Source organism: Durio zibethinus, chromosome 14, assembly GCF_047325235.1.
Source record: "Durio zibethinus cultivar Kanyao isolate XHJ-2024 chromosome 14, ASM4732523v1, whole genome shotgun sequence".
Lineage (NCBI taxonomy): Eukaryota > Viridiplantae > Streptophyta > Magnoliopsida > Malvales > Malvaceae > Durio > Durio zibethinus.
Genome location: NC_143175.1, coordinates 11,950,530 through 11,973,094, shown reverse-complemented (window position 1 = coordinate 11,973,094; position 22,565 = coordinate 11,950,530). Strand labels below are relative to the sequence as shown.

At 34.3% G+C, this 22,565-nt stretch overlaps 4 protein-coding genes and 1 pseudogene across 8 annotated transcripts; 3 read left to right on the top strand and 2 right to left on the bottom strand.

The window, feature by feature from the left end:
- Positions 1 to 559: 559 nt before the first annotated feature.
- LOC111294449 (diphosphomevalonate decarboxylase 2-like) lies at positions 560 to 5,538 on the top strand. Of its 3 annotated transcripts, none has more exons than XM_089743535.1 (9): positions 560 to 1,813; positions 1,918 to 2,141; positions 2,237 to 2,300; positions 2,388 to 2,451; positions 2,569 to 2,787; positions 4,078 to 4,235; positions 4,325 to 4,373; positions 4,850 to 4,944; positions 5,044 to 5,538. In XM_089743535.1, exons 6-9 carry the CDS (start codon positions 4,105 to 4,107, stop codon positions 5,264 to 5,266), a joined length of 498 nt encoding a protein of 165 aa, XP_089599661.1. In that variant the 5' UTR covers positions 560 to 1,813; positions 1,918 to 2,141; positions 2,237 to 2,300; positions 2,388 to 2,451; positions 2,569 to 2,787; positions 4,078 to 4,104; the 3' UTR covers positions 5,267 to 5,538. The 3 variants fall into 3 exon arrangements, 2 of the variants coding, with proteins under 2 accessions (XP_089599661.1, XP_089599660.1); XM_089743534.1 differs by having other exon boundaries at positions 1,914 to 2,141; XR_016327525.1 differs by lacking the exon at positions 4,850 to 4,944.
- Positions 5,539 to 6,811: 1,273 nt separating this feature from the next.
- On the top strand, positions 6,812 to 10,409 carry LOC111293773 (26S proteasome regulatory subunit 6B homolog). The gene is made up of 6 exons (XM_022886702.2): positions 6,812 to 7,377; positions 8,674 to 8,904; positions 9,104 to 9,262; positions 9,404 to 9,556; positions 9,744 to 9,827; positions 9,932 to 10,409. Exons 1-6 carry the CDS (start codon positions 6,880 to 6,882, stop codon positions 10,064 to 10,066), a joined length of 1,260 nt encoding a protein of 419 aa, XP_022742437.1. The 5' UTR covers positions 6,812 to 6,879; the 3' UTR covers positions 10,067 to 10,409.
- Positions 10,410 to 11,223: 814 nt separating this feature from the next.
- TBL36 (TRICHOME BIREFRINGENCE-LIKE 36) lies at positions 11,224 to 14,210 on the top strand. 2 transcript variants are annotated; one of them, XM_022886704.2, is made up of 6 exons: positions 11,224 to 11,303; positions 11,962 to 12,203; positions 12,610 to 12,781; positions 12,946 to 13,127; positions 13,368 to 13,526; positions 13,616 to 14,210. In XM_022886704.2, exons 2-6 carry the CDS (start codon positions 12,007 to 12,009, stop codon positions 13,911 to 13,913), a joined length of 1,008 nt encoding a protein of 335 aa, XP_022742439.1. In that variant the 5' UTR covers positions 11,224 to 11,303; positions 11,962 to 12,006; the 3' UTR covers positions 13,914 to 14,210. The 2 variants fall into 2 exon arrangements, with proteins under 2 accessions (XP_022742439.1, XP_022742438.1); XM_022886703.2 differs by lacking the exon at positions 11,224 to 11,303 and having other exon boundaries at positions 11,781 to 12,203.
- A 658-nt stretch (positions 14,211 to 14,868) lies between these two features.
- LOC111294787 (germin-like protein subfamily 3 member 2 pseudogene) lies at positions 14,869 to 15,824 on the bottom strand (annotated as a pseudogene).
- Positions 15,825 to 16,282: 458 nt separating this feature from the next.
- ACR12 (ACT domain-containing protein) lies at positions 16,283 to 22,565 on the bottom strand. 2 transcript variants are annotated; one of them, XM_022887700.2, is made up of 10 exons: positions 22,170 to 22,565; positions 21,936 to 21,990; positions 20,743 to 20,862; positions 20,049 to 20,143; positions 18,489 to 18,573; positions 18,256 to 18,315; positions 17,297 to 17,352; positions 16,996 to 17,101; positions 16,829 to 16,897; positions 16,283 to 16,574 (listed from the first exon to the last, which is right to left on the bottom strand). In XM_022887700.2, the coding sequence occupies exons 1-10, from the start codon at positions 22,340 to 22,342 to the stop codon at positions 16,512 to 16,514; spliced, it is 882 nt and encodes a 293-aa protein (XP_022743435.2). In that variant the 5' UTR covers positions 22,343 to 22,565; the 3' UTR covers positions 16,283 to 16,511. The 2 variants fall into 2 exon arrangements, with proteins under 2 accessions (XP_022743435.2, XP_022743434.2); XM_022887699.2 differs by having other exon boundaries at positions 20,743 to 20,865; positions 22,170 to 22,556.

Genomic DNA, 22,565 nt, shown 5'->3' with positions numbered 1-22,565 from the left:
AACAAAATAAATGAAACATACAAAATCAAAACCTATATAATCAAACCTTAAAGAAAACCTTTTGCAATAGTCTCATACATGATAAAAAGAAAAATCTCAATCAAACAACAAAACTTGAGATAAAAATTTGACTTTTTAATGAAAAAAAGGGGAAAAAAAGAATAGTTCAAGGAGAAAAAAATTTGAGAGAAATTGGAACTCTGGGCCCAAATGTTGTTGCTATCTTAGCCGATAATTATAGCTACAGCTAGATGGTTTCCTTTCATTTAGCATATCGGTCATCAAAAGCTTTAGCCTTTTTGTCATCTCTAAAATATACTTCCAGAAGCTTCTGCTTTATATTTCCAAACAAAAAACAATTGCATAGACTTTTTACGAATTAACCATCTAATCTCATTTAATACATTACTGAACTGTTCCTGGTAAAATCAACTGAAGATGGCTTTTATTATATGTAATGAATTAGATTATTGATTTAGTTCAATTAAGTAATTTATGTTTTTAATCTTTTTAATTAAGTCCATCTTAATAATCCCATTATAACCTTTTACTTCTCATATCTTGACTAATTAATTTTTTTAAAATTTTTATTTAAGTAGATCAGATGAATTAATTTTTTTTATTTTATCATTAATTTTTTACTTGATCAAATCATATTAGTAAATTATGGTCGTCTAATGGTGCTTCGTAACCACTCAATTGTTAAAAATTCTCCAAGATTTGATTACTTGGCAATGCATAGTTTTTAGTGTCTTGCTCTTATCCTTTCATCACTTTTATCTTTGTTAGACATAGAACATTGATTGATGTTTATGCAGCCAATCCAACCATATCCGATTAAGCTACTAACTCTCGGAATAAATTTTAGAATAATTTCAAATCTTTATTCCATTTTGTCAAAGATTTATCAAATTAATTCTTACCTAGATCAACGATGATGAGATATTCATTTGATCATTTAAATCTAGAAATTTTGGAATTTTTGGTGTGATTTTTGTATCCAAATAGAATAATTATTTTAATGGAATGTGGTGAAGGTTTTAGGTATTGATTGCTTAGGTGGTTACGGTGGTTAATGGTGGTAGGCGGTGGTTTACGCCAGGGAAGGTTGAGATGCTTGAAATATTTCTGGGAATTTTTGACAAAGCCAGAAAGAGAAGGAGGAAAAAAAAAAAGAAATGTTAACGGTTGGGAAACGGAAGTTATTTGCTGATTAAGCTCTTTGAATATGTCACTGATTTTAATTGGAGAACCGGAGGCAATGGAGCTAAGGAAATGCATGTAAGTTCTGTCCGGTCCGGGCCCGTCCAAGACTCAAGTCCGGAGGAAAAATGTTTAGTCATTGAGATTCAATGTGTCGGCGAAAAAAGTCGGTTAAAAAATTATGACAATTTGGACTGGACAGCCTCCATAAATGGAATTATAGTATTTTATTCATATATTCTCTTCATTGTCTGTGCTCTTACTTGTTCCTCTTCGTCCTGCTATTTCTATAAGAGATTGTTTGGACTCTCCTTTGAGTCATACTACTAGTTTACTTCCTTTCCTATTCCTCCCTCGCATCGCAATCAAAAGAAAAGAAAAAGAGATCTGATCCGATCTGAAAATGGGGGAGAACTGGGTGTTGATGAGAACGGCACAAACGCCTACTAACATATCAGTGATAAAGTATTGGGGGAAGAGGGATGAGTCCCTTATTTTGCCCATCAACGACAGCATCAGTGTTACCTTTGATCCTGCCCATCTCTGCACCACCACTACCGTCGCTGTCAGCCCTGCTTTCCAACAAGATCGCATGTGGCTTAATGGCAAGGTAAATTTCTTTACATGTTACAAAAAAAAAAAAAAAAAAGAAAGAAAGAAGAAAATGTTATATATTTTGCTTGATCGATTGATGAGTGTTTTTTTGCTAGTTAGTATAGGAAATGTCCCTTTCTGGAGGAAGGTACCAGAGTCCAGAACTGTTTAAGGGAAATTCGAAGACGGGCGAGTGAAGTTGAGGATAAAGAGAAGGGAATAAAGATAGAGAAGAAGTATTGGGAGAAACTGCATCTCCATATTGCCTCTTATAACGATTTTCCGATAGCTGGCGGATTGGCTTCCTCAGCTGCTGGTTTTGCTTGTCTTGGCACAATACTTACGTAAAAACATACATACCCTTCACCTTCTCTTTCTTTTCCTTTTTTCTTCAACGTTCAATACAATTAATGGGACTTCTAGTTTGGGTTCATTGCAGTTTTAGCGCTTGCAAAGCTTATGAATGTCAAAGAAGATGAGAGTCAACTTTCTGCTATTGCTAGGTATTGCCCTTTCATTTTACAGAGATGCTAGAATTTTAGTTGTAATTCAAGTGGGGTTTTATTGATTTTTTTTTTTTTTTCATATAGACAAGGTTCAAGCAGCACTTGTCGGAGTTTATTTGGTGGATTTGTTAAGTGGTGTATGGGAAAAGTAAGTTATATCTGTATGTGTTTAACAGTTCATCTGTATTGCCTTCCATCTTCCATCAAGAAGGGTAGTATCCTTTTGACTAACCTATTTTAATATTTTCTTCTTTAATTTACCTAGGAGGAGGATGGAAGTGATATAGTCTTGCGGTTCAACTAGTAGATGAGAAACACTGGGATGATCTTTTCATTGTTATTGCCGTGGAGTGTATTCTTTCCAATCCTCACAATTAGCATTCTTTCAAGTATGGTTTACGGATTGCTACTCTGGAGTGAGATCATCCCATCCACCCCCAAAGAACTTAAAATATGCTTACAATTAGATATTGCAAATAATTTGGTATGCATCCTTTCTTATAATTTGGTATATTTTGATCATTTGAATGCTTAATCTCAGATAAATTTCTTCCCATGCTTTGCATCTACAATTTGTTTACTTATGTTTCCACTCTGCTTCCCCAAACACCTATTAGCTGTCTTCTTGTGCCTTCCGATTAACGCACACATGTCTATTTTGATACGTAAATACGTATCTACTCCTTTTCATGCATAGTCAAAACGGTCAAAGAAATCGGTTCTAACTTTTATTTAATTTGAAATTTGTTATTTTTAAACTATTGACAAATTTGATTATACTTCAAAAATAATAAAATTATTGAAATGTTTTAGAAATATTTTCGTAATAATTTCAAAAATAAATTTTTGAGAAAACTTTTAACTTATAATTAAGTATTTTTAATACATTAAAAACCTTGATTATACATTAAAATATATGAAATTATTAAAATACCTTTAGAGATATTTTTATAAAATGACTTTCTCAAAGTAAGAATTTCGTAAAGAACTCTAAATCATAATTTAATATTATTTGATGATTTTTAAAATTTTAAAAACTTTAATCATATCTTGAAAGTTATTTATGTAATTTAATAAATTTAAAATTTATTTTTTACGAAATATTCGAGATTATATTTTTAAATTATACAATAATTTTTGATATATTAAAAATATTATCGAAGTGTAAGATTATTAAAATATTTTTTAATAATAATTTTATCAACTCAAATATACACGTTAAAAAAATTTTTTCAATCTCTTTTGATCTTATAAAATATTTATCCTACGAAACCCTGCCACCGTTACAGTCCATGTCCAAAAGCATATTATACCAGCATAAGTTCCTTTTTTTTTTGCCTACAAAAGTTCAGTGCTTGCGATTGGATTTTTTGTATTAATTTTTATTTTTCTGGCTCTAGTAAGTTCACGGCAGAAGCAAACAAGTAGCACCTCTGTAACGGGTGCAAGTGTTGGAACGAGTTTGCTCTTACAGCATCTGTTTCTGTTTCTGACTGGAAGCTAGGGCCCAAAAAAAAAATACTCAGAAAGTTGACTTTCCAACTAAAAGTTGTGGGTTTCATGTAGCGAGTCCTTTAATTAAAATCCTTATGAAGCCCAATTCAACTTTTCTTGTGGAGTCATACCCACTCCCCTTCCCCCAGTAGAATTCGCTTGGTATTTTGTTCATTGAGATCAGGTTTTATTTAGATTTTATGATATATGAAACTCATCTGAGATTGTTTAAAGTTGTATTCATTCATGGCTTTCTCGTTGCTGTTTTGGACTGTACTAGGAAATTGTGCCAAAACGCATGTTATAGATGGAAGAAGCCATAAAAAATCGTGATTTTGCATATTTTGCACAATTGACTTGTGCTGATAGTAACCAGTTCCACGCAGTCTGCTTGGATACGTGTCCACCCATATTCTACATGAATGATACATCTCACAGGCAAGTCTTGTTTTACATATGCTTATTCCTTCTAGGAGTTTCATACTTAAACTCTAGAGTTGAGTTTTGATGAAATGCCGATCTTTCAGGATAATCAGCTATGTTGAGAAGTGGAATCGTTCTGAAAAATCCCCTCAGGTTTGCTTATTTCTACCATTTTATTTTGAAGTAAATGACTTTAATCTTGACAATTTATTGTGTAATCAGTAATTCTGTTATGTCAAGAAAGGTAGCAAGACAGTTGTAAACTTTTGAAAGGACAATAAAACGTGGGAGTTGCAAGATACCTGTGAATCATTTTGTTTGTTGGGGTCCTATTTATTGAGTATATGCCGGAGACAGTGGAATATGTATGCTATCTTGATTGGAGGTTCTGGGCTACATTGTGCCTCTAAAGAGTTATATTGATTGCTTCATTTGTGAATCATTTTGCTTGTTCAAGCCTCATACAAGAATAAGTATGATATTTCTAATATAATTTATCGGTGTAATGATCAAGCTAAGACATTCATAACTACTATATTTCCATAATGGTTTAGTGGTGCAATTATGGATTAATTAATTTGTTGGCTGCTTTTCTACTTCCCTCCAAAGTCTGATGTTGACCTGGACAGGTAAATGGAAATACAGGTGCTAAGAGCATGATATCGGAATCAGATTATTGTAATAGATGTGATCATAATAAGAAAAAGATCCACTCATGTATCATGTAGGCTCTTTTATCACTGCACAGTAACCCCCTTTTCCTCCATGAAAGAATTCTCAGATATTGACTTTATTTACTTTTCTTTTTCCCCTTTCTATTCAGCTATTTTATAGGTGATAAGTCGATACTACAAGATGCTGGACTTGAGGGGGTGAAGGATGTGGAAGCTTTATCCCCACCTCCTGAAATTAAGGAAAATGCTCCAGCCCAGAAATACGCTGGGGATGTCAGTTACTTCATCTGCACAAGAACTGGGAGAGGCACTGTTCTTCTTTCACATGAAAATCTGGCTCTTCTTGACCCAGAAACTGGACTTCCCAAGTAAGAAGTTCCTTTCTGGAGTTGGTACCTTTTCTTCTAAGGAGATTTGAATGCCTCTGAGCTGTATAATGTCAGTTTGGTTGTCTCTGCAGCTTGTTTTCCTTCTATCATGTATTTGTTGTGTTTTTCTCTTTCTCTTATGCCCCCTATCTCCAGTCGGGATTTGTATCCCCACCTTAATGGAAACAATAATGAATAATTGCTTCATTTTTCCCCTAAACCTTTACTATTTCCTTTGTAATTTCCAATTGAAATGCAAAAGACTATTTTCCTGCATTTGAGATATAAGGGTTTTGAGTTTTTATTTTATTTTAAAGGTATGTTCAAACACAAGGTAATGTATGCTCTTATTATTTGCATTTTCTATGTTTGCATGATTTTTCTTGATTAAATAGGGATAAATTCATAAATTAATGTTTGAGTGGCGAATTTTTCATGGATAAATTACCAGATTAGCCACTAAAGTTTTCAGATGTTTTTATTTTGGTCATACAACTAAAAAAATTTTTGGTCATTAATGTTTATAAATTGTTTTTTCTTTTTACCACTGACGTTATGCTAGGGTATTAATGTCACATTATTTGCCATTTTGTCACCGGACGTTATTAACTAAACATAAATTTTAACCCAAAAAAATGGATATTAAAAAAAGACAGATTAAAGTTTTGATCACTTAAATTATTTTAAGTGTCTCGGGCTTGAACTCCGGCCCAGGTAGAGTCCGGCTTACAAGTCGATTTGAGTAATTCAGTCCATTAACAGGTCTATTAATACAAAATGTAAATAAATAATTGGATTAGGTATTTCGCTTCTTTTTGTTCGAGTATTTATTTGGTGGGTTCAATTAATTTTAAATCAAATTATTTAAATTTAAAGTAATTAAATTATTTTATTTTATTTTTTAATTAAATTAAAATTTTTAATTTAAAAAATTAATCAATTAAAATTAATTTAATTAGTTTGATTATTTGTTAATTAATTTAATTATAAAATATATTAAATTAAATTATATTTTAAATTTTTGTTTTCTTATAATTTTGATTAATTTAATTAATTTTTTTATTAATCAAATAATAAAATATATTAAGTTAAATTATATTTTAAATTTTTATTTTCTTATATATTAAATAAATTAAATAAAATCATCCACTAAAAATATTCATATATCAAAGAATTAAGTTAAAAACTCTAATAACTTGAAATAAAATTAACAATTTCATATATTTTTTTAGTTTTATATACAAGTTTTATAATATTTTAACTAATTTGATTTTCAAATCAAATTATCAAAAAATAACAAATTTTTAAAAATTGTTTTCATTAACTAACTAAAATTAATTTAATTCTTATCAATTAATCAAATTAAATCAAATTAAAACCAAATTAAAAACAAACTCCATTGAGACTTTATATTAGCTTAGCAGGATAAGATTAATAAAGTTGCTAACGACGTCGTTTAATGTCAATGATATTTAAAAAACCCTTGATGCTACGCCAAGTACTCCTAGGGTCCTTGTATATAAAAGCCGACGGACTACTATTTCTTCCCACTTTTTGTTTGTTTTGTTTTTCCCTTTACTTGCTCGTCAATCCAAACTCGGAAGTCGAAGAAAGCAAATGGCAGCCTCAGCTATGGTGCCGGAACCGAAACCCTCGGCGGACCCACCGTTTCCCGCCACAAGATCCGACCTTGGCCAGTACCTGATGGTGGACCCCACGGGTGCCGACGAGGACGATCTGTACAGCAGGTTAAAATCACTTCAAAGGCAGTTGGAGTTCATAGATATTCAAGAAGAGTACGTGAAGGACGAGCAGAAGAATCTCAAGAGAGAGCTGTTGAGGGCGCAGGAGGAAGTCAAACGGATCCAGTCGGTGCCCTTGGTCATAGGCCAATTCATGGAGATGGTCGATCAAAACAACGGAATCGTGGGCTCTACCACGGGATCCAATTATTATGTGAGGATATTGAGCACCATTAACAGAGAGCTGCTAAAGCCGTCGGCTTCGGTGGCTCTTCACCGACACTCCAATGCTTTGGTCGACGTGTTGCCTCCGGAGGCCGATTCCAGTATTTCTCTGCTTAGCCAGTCCGAGAAGCCCGATGTTACTTACAACGTCAGCTTCTAATCTTTTATTTTTCTTCTTTTTTGATTTGTTCTATGTTGAAATTTGGTATTTGACTGATTTATTTGGATTTAGGGTTTTTCAATTTGCGACGATTGGTTAGGGATTAGGGTTTTGCTTCACTTCTATTTAAAGTAAGGGATTTTGGGTTAATTGTTGGATATGGGGAAATTTTAAACATGGGTTTTGTGATTGTTGTCAGTAGCATGTTCATTCCTTTCGTTTTCTGGTTGCTACTATGCTTAAGTTGAATACTTGTTTAATTGATTTATTTGGATATGTAATAAAATTGGGGCTTTTCTGCTGTCTATTTATGCCAGAGTCAGGATAATAAATATGAGATTTTGAGTTAATTATAAGACAAGGAAAAGTTTGCAAAAGGGTTACTTTGTTGAAAATTGTGATACACATAGCTCAAAACTGCCATTGAAGATTCAGAAATTGATTGCCAATATTTATTAATTATCATTCAGTGGTCAGCATTAATGCCAAAAGAAAAATAGTTGAACATGATTTGAGTCTGTTTTCCTCTTTCATTCTTAAATATTTGATGTTTGAGTTTGAGGCTGTGGATATATTAGACATATTTTTAAGTTTTATGAGCTCCTTTGTATTTACTTATTGGATTTAAGCCTGGCAAATATAGGCTATGCCTCAAGCTGGAATATGAAATGGAGTGAATTCCATATATTGCATGGGGAAATTTTCTTAATTGATCTCTTTCTATGTATCAAACAATGATACTTCACAATTAGCACTAGTTGAAGGATAGTGGTTTATTTCATTTTAAAAAGTGCTTGTTGCTCCAGTAATATTCTGAGTATCATGCAGGATTTGTAGTTGTCCATGTGTTTTTGTAATCTTTTAAATCTACTATTATATGGAATATGCCATATAGTTTTCTCCAATATATTGTGGGGGAATCTTTGCATCACTTTTATTGTATGATTGATACTAGAAAAAATTTACTTGTTAGTAGTTTAGTTGCCTTATTTCTGTTGAATCGTTCGAATGTTCTATTATATTGATTCCTTTCTGTACCCTTTGTGCTACTGATAGAGAAGTACTGGATTTAAATTCATCTTTCAACTATCAACTGAATTGTGTTCATTCTTTTATTATTTTGATTCTTGGATAGAGATTCTTATGTTAGGGTTAGTCTTCTGCTGTAGTACGTTAACCAGACACTCTTTGAGTACATATCTTTTTTTCCTTGGAATAAAAATAACAATAGTTATGCTTTTGGTGGTTGTTTCTGGCATCTGAAACTTTGTTTTCTTATCTTAGGATATTGGAGGATGTGACATTCAAAAGCAGGAAATTCGCGAGGCAGTGGAGTTACCATTGACTCATCATGAGCTCTACAAACAGATTGGGATAGACCCTCCTCGTGGTGTTTTACTCTATGGTCCCCCTGGCACTGGGAAAACCATGCTTGCAAAGGCTGTTGCCAATCATACAACTGCAGCCTTTATTAGAGTTGTTGGATCTGAATTTGTTCAAAAGTATTTGGGTGAGGTAAGGGGATTTAGTAGTCATTTTTCTTTTAATTGTTATCATTGGATTCATCATTCACTAATTAATGTAAGACTTAGTTCCCTGCAGTGAAACTTGACTGTCCTTATTACTGATTTTGTCAATTATTAGCTGCTCTCTTCATCTTCTTCTTCTTCTTCTGTTGGTGGACAATAATATCTTGAGCATTACTTTATTTCAGGGCCCAAGGATGGTTCGTGATGTCTTCCGTCTTGCTAAAGAGAACGCTCCAGCTATTATCTTTATTGATGAGGTAGATGCCATTGCTACTGCTAGGTTTGATGCTCAAACTGGAGCTGATAGAGAAGTTCAGCGAATCCTTATGGAACTTCTGAATCAGGTATATATGACTTGAGGAATTTGTTGATGTATCAATAAAGATGCTGCATAGAATATTATCCTTCAAATATATTAGCAAGTTGATATTTTAATTTACTATTCCTTTTTTCTGAACAATTGCTTTTGGGACCAACTTTTCTAGATGGATGGATTTGATCAGACAGTGAATGTTAAGGTCATTATGGCAACCAATCGAGCAGACACTTTGGACCCTGCTCTTCTTCGTCCTGGAAGGCTCGACCGAAAGATTGAGTTCCCTTTGCCCGATAGAAGGCAGAAGAGGCTTGTTTTCCAGGCAAGTAGGGCAATGTATCAATGCCTATGTCATTATTGTCTTTTTAGTTCTTTCCTGTGTGATTCATGATTGTCCTTAGTTGTGTATTTTTCTTTCATTCCTCTTTATCTATTCTCATTAGCTTGTGATTAGGAAATGTTACATTTTATTTTGTTGGTTGTGTTTAAGGTGATGTTTCCCTTGACAGGTTTGTACTGCTAAAATGAACCTAAGTGATGAGGTGGACTTGGAGGATTATGTTTCTCGGCCTGATAAAATTAGTGCTGCAGAGGTTAGTTGTGGCATACTATCATAGCTTCCTATTTGTCCCTATCTAGTTTAGGTTATTAATCTTTTTCACTCATTATTTGGCATGCCTGCTTTGATTCAATGCAGATTGCGGCTATCTGTCAAGAAGCTGGAATGCATGCAGTTCGCAAGAACCGATATGTCATACTTCCCAAGGATTTTGAAAAGGGTTACAGAACAAATGTGAAGAAGCCTGACACTGACTTTGAGTTTTACAAATGAAGAGATCTCGCAGCGCGGGAGAAGTTTGTGAATGCTGATCTTTGTGGGATTGTTACATTCAAACATTTGTTTCAGTATGGTACAATGCCACACTAGTCATAGAGTTTGCAGACTTGGGATTACAGCTATGCTATATTCTGAGAATTTTCAATTGGGAAAAAGAGCATACCATTGATGATGCGAAACTACTGGTCGACAGATCTTTGTCATGGAAATTTTCAAGATTAATTAATGTGGCTGATGTATAAGCAATCAAAGTATGAGATCATTCTCCTTGAACCTTTGCTTTAATTATGTGTTGTGGTTATTCTTTTATGAACATATATCGTTTTTTTTTTTTCAATTTTTTTGGAAAGTATCAGCAAAAAATATGTTTGGCAGCATTTTTTTTTTGTTTAAAAAAATTGAAATGGTCACAAAATTATAAAAATTATTGAGAGTAAGAGTTTCTTGTTAAGCGTTGGTAATTGTCTTTAGATTTTAAAATTGTCTTTCTAGTGTCCAAAAATTTTAAAGACAATCATTAAGGACGTTTTTCCAAATTTTATTTTGGTTAAATTGTACGATTGGTCAGTATTCTTAGGTTAAGTGTTGGGCTGAATCTTTATGTACAGATTTCTTTGTATAAATTGAGTTTCTCAAATTTTCTCAAATTTTATGCATTGTATAACTCGGTTCAATCAATAATGGATTCAAGATCTATGCATCAGTTGTGTTGACGTGGCATATATAAGAAGTAACTATATATATATAAAAGAAAAAAAAAAAAGGCAACATACAAGAAAGGAAATAATTAGCTGGTAATATATTATGAATTGGAAATGTAAAATCCTCACCCTGCTAGCTTGTGTTTTATCATGGACGAAATAGAGTTTGCAATCCGAAAATTGAAGTTGTAATATTATGCTAATCTAAAATTACCGACAAGAAGATGATTGTTGTTGTTTTAAAGAAACGAAATAAAAACTTTTTAAAAAGTAAAAATAATTGTCTGGAAATAGTTTTGACCGGAAAACTTTTGACACAAAAAGTGAAAAGTTGTTGATAGCAATAATAGCGGTGAGTCTCTGTCAGTCTCGTAACGCTTCGATGCTTGCTTGCATTTGCTGATAACATGATTGTTTTTCTTTCTTTCTCTTTTGACTTTTGAAGTTACAAAGCGAAGAAATGAGCAAAGCCACTTGAATAATGTAATCCGCTAGTCACGGGGAAGGGCATCTAATTTCAAGTTTGTTTTGTAAGTTTCTCTCTCATGTTTTAGAGTAGAAGGATCAGCGCACGTGTCAGAGGTTAATCTGGTTAATTAGGGAACATTCTTTTCTTTATTAATCTGAATTCAATTACTGAAAAGTATTTTCAAATAAAATTTTAAATGCATTAAAATTGTGTAGATTGTATTTTTAAAATTGTTCAAAAGAAATTTAAAAAAAAAAAAAGACACATTCGGGGACATGTCTTACTAATTGATTAAACACATCCCTCTTAAATCCAAAACTCAAATGACATAATAATTCATTAACGTGTATAAAAGAATGAGTTAGCATTTTTTTTTTTTTTGAAATTAAATCTAGACAATAAAAAATAAAAATAAAAAAAAGATGAAGAGGACTGGACTCTTGAATCATGATAAGACAACGGCATGAAAATCCAAATTGCTTTAGCCTCTAGGAAGAAGGAAGAAATGGCTATGACATATCGATGTGGTCCACATAATTACCGCAATTCATGGCTTGATGAAAGAAAGCTATGTTGATAACTTTAAGAGCATTTGAAATGCTCCTCCGCTTGGAATTTTCACTCCAAAGCTCCCCCACTAGGTTTCAATGGCTAACAAAGCAAGGCTTAAAACACATTTCACCCTCTTCTTGATCAGCTTGCTTGTTTGTTTCTTTCAGGGCAAGTCATTGTCGTGGCTCAACAGCGAAGAGAATGAAGTTGTTATGGTGCAAAGCAGGCATCAGGAATCGCCTAGGAGATGTGACTTCTCTGCTGGTAAATGGGTTTATGATCAGTCATACCCCTTGTATGATTCAAACTGCCCATATCTTAGTACTGCAGTTACCTGTCAAAGAAATGGAAGGCCGGATTCTGGCTATGAGAAGTGGAAATGGAAGCCAAATGGTTGTTCTCTTCCCAGGTACCTTTTTTAATATAATATAAAGTATCAACTTCCTGTTTTAGCTGATATTTTCACCATTACTACAGTCTACAAGTTCAATTTCCATCATCTGTACATGATCCTAATATAAATGAGAATGGCCTTGCATAATAAGAATGTACAACTTAGATTACTGATATATATGGTTTACTTGAGATTAGACATATAGCGATGCTGGTTCTGGGTTTGATTCTCTTTCCAGGACGCTTAGAACTTAGGTCAAGATAAATAATTAGCAGAAAAGTTCGATGGTGGTAGCAGGTGTGATGATTAACGGAGTCGGTTTTTACTCATTTTGTTGAAACTAGCTAGACGAAGGTACTCTTTTAACAATTATGCCAGACATTCAGAAACTTTAGTTTCTTGACCTTATTTTCTGATTCAGGTTTGATGCACTGAAATTTCTTGGAAAGATGAGAAGGAAAAGGATAATGCTGGTAGGTGATTCTATTATGAGGAACCAATGGGAGAGTCTAGTCTGCCTAGTGCAAGGAGTTATACCAACGGGACATAAAAAGGTGACCTATAATGGTCTTTCCATGGCCTTCCATGCCTTGGTAAGATTATATTCTGACTAAAACTTTCAATTCTGAATGTGAATCCAGAATGAGAACTCTTTCTTTTTGCCTGCAGCTCAAGAAAATGGTGCATTCAATTCTTTCTAATTTCCCCCTTTTCTTGTATGGAAATTGAATCGTAACATAACGTTGTTGTTTTACAGGATTTTGAGACATCAATTGAGTTTTCTTGGGCTCCACTGCTTGTGGAACTGAAGAAAGGACCTCAAAACACGAGAGTATTGCATTTGGATTTGATTGAGGAGAATGCAAGATATTGGAGAGGGGTTGATGTTCTTGTGTTTGACTCAGCACACTGGTGGACTCATTCTGACCAATGGAGTTCGTAAGATACATTTCACAACTATACTCCTCTCATAATATTTCTATAAAATTTCCATCTGAGCAAGTGTAGCTATGCATCTTTATTTCTATTGCTGAAGTTCGAAGGAAAATAAAAATTTCAATGAAATGTTTAAATACAGAATATTTTTCATTTTAAAATTTTCTCAAAGCTTTTATGCAGGTAGTGAGTACTCTGAGTAGTAATTGATGACAAAATTGTCTTCCAACAACTAATAAACAGGTGGGATTATTACATGGAGGGAAAATCTATATATAAAAACATGAATCCAATGATTGCATACCAGAAAGGACTCACTACATGGGCAAAATGGGTAGATTTGAATCTCAACCCTCGCAATACCAGAGTCATCTTTAGAAGTATGTCGCCTAGGCATAACAGGTATCAACAAATCCTAAATTCATGTCTCTTTCAGCTCCTTTATTTCTTCATGCTGTCTTAACATAGCTGATTTTTTGTTTCCATTGCAGACAAAATGGTTGGAAATGCTATAACCAGAAAACTCCCCTTGAATTTTTCAGTCACCCACATGTTCCTGAACAACTGCTAGTGCTAAAAGGGGTATTAAGAAGAATGGTATTTCCAGTCTATCTACATGACATTACAACAATGTCAGCTTTTCGAAGGGATGGACATCCTTCTGTGTACAGAAGGGCTTTGAACCAAGCTGAGAGGCAGCACCCAAGAGAATTTTCCTCCGACTGTAGCCACTGGTGCCTCCCTGGGGTCCCTGATATTTGGAATGAGATGTTGAGTGCACTGCTCTAAGAAAATAATAAAGGGTGAATTTGATCACTGTTCTATCAAAATGTAGGCTTTGTACTATCGTCAAGACAGAGTAGTCATAGCTTGTGCGCTGGTTGTTGTATGAAAATGTTTAAGAGAGAATGATGGTATGTTTGGCTTGTTCAATTAGTAACATCCTCAGTTTATTGTGTCGATCGAGAATTCTAGTTGCTTCATGTAATGTTTTGCAGATTTTGAATTTTTCGGCTGCGTTATGTGTTTCTAGGACAACATAAAATGTTGAACACCATATGTGTAGTTGCGAAGGAAGGTCTCATAGCTGTTTTGTGCACTGGGTTTTTCTTTTGTTTTTTTTTTTTTTTCTTTTGGGATAATACTATCGAATACATCCAGGCTTTTTCTTGAGCTTTAATCCTTTCCCCGGGTGATTTTAAGAATGTACTCTCCATGTTGGCTTGGTGCATTTGTTATTTTACTCTCGAAATCTTATTTGTGTAAAGTAACTGGTAACTTACCCATGTTGCATCACTGATTGAAATTTAACAGTTGTGAGCTTAGCGACAGTTCAAGATGCCTTTTCACGCTGTGTTCCTGGGTTGAAGAGACTATCTATTCCAGATAATCATGGTACCTAAAACAGACAGGCGAGAAGTAGCACTCATATTCTTTATTTGGTATATGCTTTTTCCAGTACAAAAAAGCTAACAATTTACTTTGCCTTCTCCAGTCAGAACATGACATGTAAAAGCCATTATCTTTGGAGTTAAGTATTCATCATTATCATTGGATGAGACAATTTTCCATCGTCTTCTTTCTATTAAAAAAAATTATTTTAAGAATATTAATAAAGGGAACACCTCTGCTTAATCCTTCTAAGGGCCGTTACTCTTCAAAAAGAAAAAGGAAAATGAAACTGGTTCTATCAGAAAGATAAAAATCGTAATAGTAATTCAAACCACCAATAATCAATGAAAAAGTTTAGAGAAAGAAAGTTCTGATAATCTGTTTAAAAAATATCTTATTGAGCACAGCATCATAATTCTTGTAGTTGGCATAGTCTTCTGTGTATGAAAAGCAAAAGCATTATTCATCCAAGTATCCAAGAGATAAGTGGGAAGCAAATTTTCTCTTGAGCTTGGCAATATCCTTAGCATTCAATCGAAATTCCTTCCCCAAAAGATTTCCTTCGATCCCGGAACCAAATACAGCATTTGGAGTTCTCAGCAAACCACGATTTTGGCTGTCAAAAATTCCCAAGATTGTAGCAGGCGTATCTCCAACATTCATTTGAAAGTGCAATGGCCCCCTTGGAAACACCATGATTTCACCCTTTTCAATCACTTAGGCAAAAATTCTGTTTTCTGTATCAATGAATCCTGAATAAACTCTTTCTTCAAGAACAAATGCTATTTCAGTCGCTCTTGGATGGAAATGCGGCACGTTAATGCCGCCAACTTCAAAATCAGCTCGAACAAATGACATGCCTATTGTATTCAAGCCTGGAAAGATATTAACATTCACTGGCTTAGCTGCCGAACCCGTTTCGCTGAATTTCCCAGGGAACTTTATGCCAGGGAACACAAAATCTTCCACTGTGGCAGCTGATAAATTCTTGCATGCCGCAATTCCTGTGTTCGGTATACAAAAATCTTGAACTGGATCAGAGTCAGAATCCAAGGTCGCAATGGCATAGGTATGGAGCAAAATGACCAGCAAATTGCCGGTTTTGTTCTGAACTCATTTCCAACCAGAACAATTAAGAATGGGAAAACTGGAAAATGTTGCTTTCCAGGTTTTGGATATATAAATTAAGAACATAATTAGACTCTAATGCATGTGAAGCGCACACGGGAAAGGCAAGATTTCTGCATCAGAAAAAACAATTTGGTTCGCTTCGGGCTGTTGGTGGGTAGAATTAATACTTGTTGCCATACTTGTATATAGGCCAGTGCTTTTGCTTGGGGTCAAAGAAAAAGACGGTTAAGCTCAAAAAAGGCAGCATCAAAGGAAAAGGCTGATCAGCTTTTGAGTCTCGTGGAATATTAGTATAACCAGAGGTGAACTGTGTTTATGGCTTCGATTGTTGAACTAAGCGTACATCTGAAGATACAACGAGTCACTACACGGGCTGTTGGTATACACAGTCATCAAGATCAGAAATCAGTTTGTTAATTTAATATACAATCACAACACCAGCTGCTCGATTTAAATCTAGTCAGAAGCACCTCCATCAGACTAGATACGTCCTGGTCTTTTTGAAATAAATTGATTCCGGTCAGTTTTAACAAGCCAAAACTGATCAACTAGATATTCTATAGGGCGAATGGATTCAACATTGTGCAGGGTATACAGACTTAATCACAATTAATAGATGGGAAGCCAGAGCTCCATATCACAAAAAGCAAACAGCTTTCATATAATTTACTTGGAATCAACATTTAGCTTTCATACGGGAAGCAGTCAGCATTAATGTGAAGTTTCAAGAGATCCCAGAATGCATTGGGCAACATGAATCTATAAATCTTGAAAAAAAAAAAATACAAGTTTGATATCCTTGAGGTCACATACGAATTGATACAAGAACCAGTACAGTTGGTTTATAAGGTACATCTTCAGGTATTAATAACTATCGATATCAGTTTCTGGCCTTCTAAGGTAATAACGCAGGCAGTTCACCAGCACCTGTGGGTTACACAGTAAAAGATATTTTTGAGAGAGAGAGAGGGAAAATGAGAGGGATCCAGCAGAAACATAAAATGTTTGACAAGAAACATGAATTTATTGTCCTTATTTTTCAAAATGCATTGCCACATCACAACTTAAATTTATTGGCTTTATTTGAGAAATAAACAAAAGTTGAAACTCAGGCAACCGAGAAAGAAAAATGCGTTATTGACTTATTGTTCAGCAAATCTATTGTCACCATTAAAAAATACCTGAGACAAGGAACTATTTAAAGCTGCTCCTCTGTAGCTGACATGAAACTTGTCTTTTGCTACCAAGCCCTGTGAAGTACACAGAACAAAAGGTGGTGAAAATAGTTACAGAACCAAAAGTGTCTGCACACTGACACGGACACATAAAAACAAAGAGAGAGGGACACCTCTGTATCAATCTCTGCTGATTCCACATCTATGTTGATATCAGCAATGATTTTGATAATCTCTACCAGCAGTCCAGGTCGATCTGCTGTCTCTATAGAAAGCAAGCTGGTAACACATGGCACAAATGCATAAGCTGATTATCATAAAAGGAACCTATGTTCTACAAGTCCACAACCTAAAAAAAGCATTCATATCCAGTTTAAAATCCCCTAATATGTTGGTAATGTGTGATATAAACAGTGGGGAGTCATGAATTATGTATGAAATCCATTTCTGTTATAATTTATTTGGATAGCAGACCTCCTCTTGGGTCCATCTTCCTTTACATGTATATGAGTTGCAATGTCGATATCAAGCTGCATCAACAAATTAAAAGACTTAGATTCAAAGTTCTTAAGATCCCAATCGCACATAGCACATGCAACAACTCTTTAATAACTAAAAATAAGAAGGTATTCTCATTATTGAAACCTGATCTAATCCTGATGACATGGGGATGTGCTTTTGCTTAGCCCTCCCACCAAAAGGCATCCCAAAAAAGAATAATAAAGTGAAGACACCTAGTAATCGATTCTAGAAGTCGAGGGACAGAAGAACTTAGAAAAAGTACTTCATGAGGCTCCAGAAAGGAGGATAGGAAATACCAAACTTAGAAACGCATTAAGATTAGTTGGCCGCCATTCCATGTCAAAAGAACCTAACTAAATCTGTTCAAAGGACTTAGCTATGGCAATCAGTTTTGAATCAGAAACACTTTGAAAAGAATTAAAACACCATTTTGGCTCCTAATTAACTCGAAATATTCCCCTTGAAAACACCACTACTCACCCCTCCTGAAATAACACTGAAAGGATTAAATTAAACAGAGAGTTTCTTCTATTCATAATGTCTTAAGAGGAACCAATTGCAAAGCTACCACAGTAAAAAATGTTTTTCCAAGTTTGTGCGAACTATATGGAAAGTTCAAAATAATGATGCTAAGCAGCAAACATCGTAATATTCATGGTCTTATAATAGTTTCTTCATGTTTATGTATCAGAGATAACAAGGCTGTCAGAGACAAATGGGCGTCCCTGAAGCACCATGTATAAGGAACAAATGCACTCGCCTGAACAAAGGAAGAAAACTTTCTCCCAAAATTAAGTCAATGGATATTTTAGGAACTATTTGCAGCATATAGAACACCAGAAATAACAAAGCGAACCAATTTAATTAGGTGAAAACAATTTTTCAAGCCATTTATCTTTAGATAACATCACCTTCTTCTCAGGAGCCTTTAATCCAAAAGCCTCTCCCATAGCAAGTTGCTCACTAGATTCCTGGCAAGAAATCAAATTCAAACCGGGATATGTAACAAAATCTAATGCATAAAATCAGTAAGTATAGAATATCTACTTTAAGTTGACAACTCAAAAGACCAACAACCTATGAGAGAGAAAGAGAGGGGGTGGGGGAGCAAGAGAGACTAAAAGCATGAATTCAGCATACATACTGGATGGTACTTCAAAAGATTATTTATAATGGTGAGCCGAATTCTCTCTAACATATCAGGATCTTCAACTTTGCGCCCAGTGTCTCTAGCATAACCAAATCAATTTATGAATGCTGATCACTCTGAATTAAACATTAAAAATTTGATAAAAATGCTCTCTCACACATGCATACACTCCAATCAAATTCCACTTACGTATTATCCCGCTAGAGTGAGAAAAACCATAAAATATTTAGAAGTCAAAAAGAAGCCAGGAGGAAAGATGATGACACAACAATTTAGTAAAACCTTACTGACAAATCCACTTTGCAAAGATATATTTAATGTCCAGCACGTGATTGGCTTGTTCTTTATATTTCAATAATTCTCACCAAAGTGTTCAACATTTGGAATTGATAAAAAAAAACATAGAGGTTTTTGCTTGGCTAATTAGTGTGCTTAGAAACCATTCATGTTGTGGCAAAAATTAGTAGAATCAAGGCAATATAAAAGAAATTCAACCTAGGCAACATGCCATACTTGACTTAAATACACAATATAATGATGGCAAACATGGTTAATTACATGTACATATATATTTTCCTCCAAGTTCTTTATCTTAAATTCCCTTGTATATTGAATTCCCAATGAATTTTGAAAAAAAAAATAGGTATTTGATTCCGCATATTAACAACTTTTTTGCAATTCATTAGCATATGAACCATAGTTTAGTCTACATAATCTAACTAGTGGTTTCAATAGGGCTATAGGGATCTTGGCCAACCATTGAACAAAAGAAATTAGGAATAGGGTCTTTAAAACTAGACATGGCTGCTAAGGTAGGAAGCTGCAACTATGTTTTAGCCAGTTTCTTTCTTAATATTAATAGTTCAGTCTAGACTCATATCTAGTTCTCAACAAACTGCAGCCGCTGATTTCTGTAATTATGATATATAAATATTTGCTTGCTTTACAATCAAAAGGCATACCATACATTTCTTTCCTTATTCTTTTTTTTAGTTAATACACATAGCACCCAAACTGCATTAAAGCATACACTTCGGTACCCAAACTAAAAAATTGTGCTTTTGGCCCCTTGAACTTTCAAAATATGTATCAAGTTAGTCCAACCACTAATTCATTAACCCTACCCACTTATGCGGCATCTAACTAATAGAATCACGCCACATGTTATGCCAATGTGTAATTAACTCTTTCTTTTGGATAGCATACATTTGATTTCAAATGTATGTATTGGGAAAACAAACAAGATTGCAATCAGCAATAATGACCACTGTAAAGTACTATATTAGTTAATGAATTCCCAAATGTAAGCCATCTTCCTTTTTGAGCATCAGAACTGCAGATTTATGCATGTTTGATAAGGGAAAACTACATTTTTATGAACAGAAGCGTCCAACTGGTAGTTTATACATCCAAAGGCAATGAGGCAGAGAACTTGAGAAAGTTGTGAGACTGGTCAAGCAAATGAATTATTATAAGTATTCAGCAACTGGTTATAAAACACATGGTCAAACAGGGGGAAGGGACAAAGTTATCAATATTTAAAGGACTACTCACAATCGCGTGATAAAAAATTTTGTTTGTTTGACGGATCCTTCAGTGACAACAGTTCCCTTTGCCACATCTAATCCCAAATCTTTCAATGCCCTCATCTGCCCAAACATAAATAAAAGGAGAGTCAAGAAAATCAACAAGGAAAGAGAGAATTATCAGAAATTATCTTTTTACTTTTTTTTGCCCTAAAATTAAATAGCTAGGATCTATAGCCTCCCAGGATAATTAGAATTGGAATGAAGACCATTCATTAGTGTATAACAAGAAGACACTGCTATTAACATCCGTATTACACATTTTTCTCAAACATCCAAATTTACTTAATTAAGAACAGTGACCTAAACTCATGCAACTAACAACCAATATGTAACAATATTTAGGATTTCAGCATTTTAAATGCATCCGCAAAATACAATCAGCTAGTAAATTAAACAAATTGAACTAAGGAGGTCTCTTACCTAAGCATAAATTACACAATAAAACAGATAAAAGATAAAAATCACTCACATCATGCCTCTACAGAGTAATTTAGTGCCCCTGCTTTACATGGAAATTTCACAGTTCAATCTTATGTAACTATTGGAGAATATTGAACATGAGGAAGCTTCTGCTTGTTGGCTAGGCGAATAATCTCAGAAAAATAAGCTTATAATTTTTTGAAAGGAGAAATCAATATGAGTTGTAATAGCCACTTAACTGTGTCAATGAGAGCACCCAAACGATCTCCAAAACTCAGCTGCACAATTGTTGCCTCTGAATCTGAATCTTGATCAATCAAAACTATTGGCATTGGAATAGAATCAGCATCTTGGTCAGTCTTCTGCAATTAAAATCACCCAATTAAACTAATGACAGATCATTATATATTTAGTTGTGATGCAGAATGAGAATACTCTCATCAGGGATTAATCTACTCAGATATTTGTTTTATGAACTTTATATTTTTACGGGTTTAATTGTAATTTTTTTTATCTAGAAGATTACTATAGCATTTAGGATCCTCATTGGTCTTTTATACAACCGACCCCAGAGTATGCAATATAAGACTTAGTGTGTTGTTGTTGTTGTATTGGTATTTTGAATTTTTATAAGGGATAGGAAGTAAGCAATAAATACTTATTCTATCTTTAGTATCAAACCCTTCCAATTAGGGATTATTGAGATTTTGGAACAGAGCCATAAGATTCCCCTATCTCTTGGTTCTCTCTATCATTCTCCCCCCAAATCCCTCTATGTCTTTCCCTTTCCCTATATTTCCTGATCTCTAATCTACTCTTCCCTTCCCACCCCCCCTTCCCTATGCTGCATCAGGTTGTCATCTAACGTTTACAGACATACCTATTATAGAATAAGCTTTTCAATAAAAATCCAACATCCAAAGAACTTCCAAAATTCAGTAAGAAAGCAAGAGAGGGACTATATCTCAAGCTCTTCAATTAGTGAAATAACGATTCAGTCCTTTCACCTGTAAAAGCACACTTCATCTCACGGGTCCAAAACTCCAAATACATATCCTTACACCTACAATGTCTATAGAAGTGACTCAAATAGGTGGTGCATCTTTATGAAGATAAAATAGTATTCGAAAACTATATTTCTTTCAGTTGTGGCTTACCCCTATATTTTAGTCTCCTAATGTATTCTACACAAATATGGATCCGTAACACAATCTTTTTTTTTTCCTGCTTTTACAATTATTTTGGTTGAATTTAAAAAATATACTCACATTGTGACAGAAGAACAACGTCATAAAACATTCAACCTCGGATACATTAAGCATTTGATATGACAGAAAACAATTGTTAATTTTAGAAGAACAAAATGATGCCTCCAAATCCATAATCCATATGTGAGTTAAGTAAAAGGTGCAAAAGGAAGATGATTCTTTACCAATGAGGTTGAACTAACAGCGTTGGTACCATTGTTAGCAGCATAAACAATGTTCCTACATGAACAAGAAAATACTAATAATTTTGATTCCAAGAAAACACCCATCATCTTTTCATACAAAACTGCTACTACTACAACCATCTTATATGTTATTACTACTAAACAATCAGTTAATCCAAATGAAAAATAAATAAATAAATGAAAAGATAGATAGATTGTCTTTTTTTTCCTTACTTTTTTGCAGAGAAATCGGTCTTAATGCAACAGTCAGAAAAGTTGTAGCGCAATCTGGAGGAGTGAAGAGAAGAGAAATGAGGGGCGAAAACGGTATCCAAAATATGGGATCGGCGGAGGCCGACGGGAGTGGTAGAAGAAGGAGGAGAGAAGATGGAATTTGGCAGCGGCATGGAGGATGAACGACTTCAATGATCAAAACTAGATTTCACACTTTTTTTTTGGGGGAGGGTCGGGCGGGGGGTGTGGGTTTATTTGTGCTTTAGGCGAAGGGGATATTTCTGAAGAGTGCGATCGGTGGCGTCACTTTTGTCGGATCTGTTGAGGTTGATGGATGCCACTTAGCATATGGGTTTTTTTTTTTTTTTTTAATCTTTTTCTTTCATTGCTTTCCTT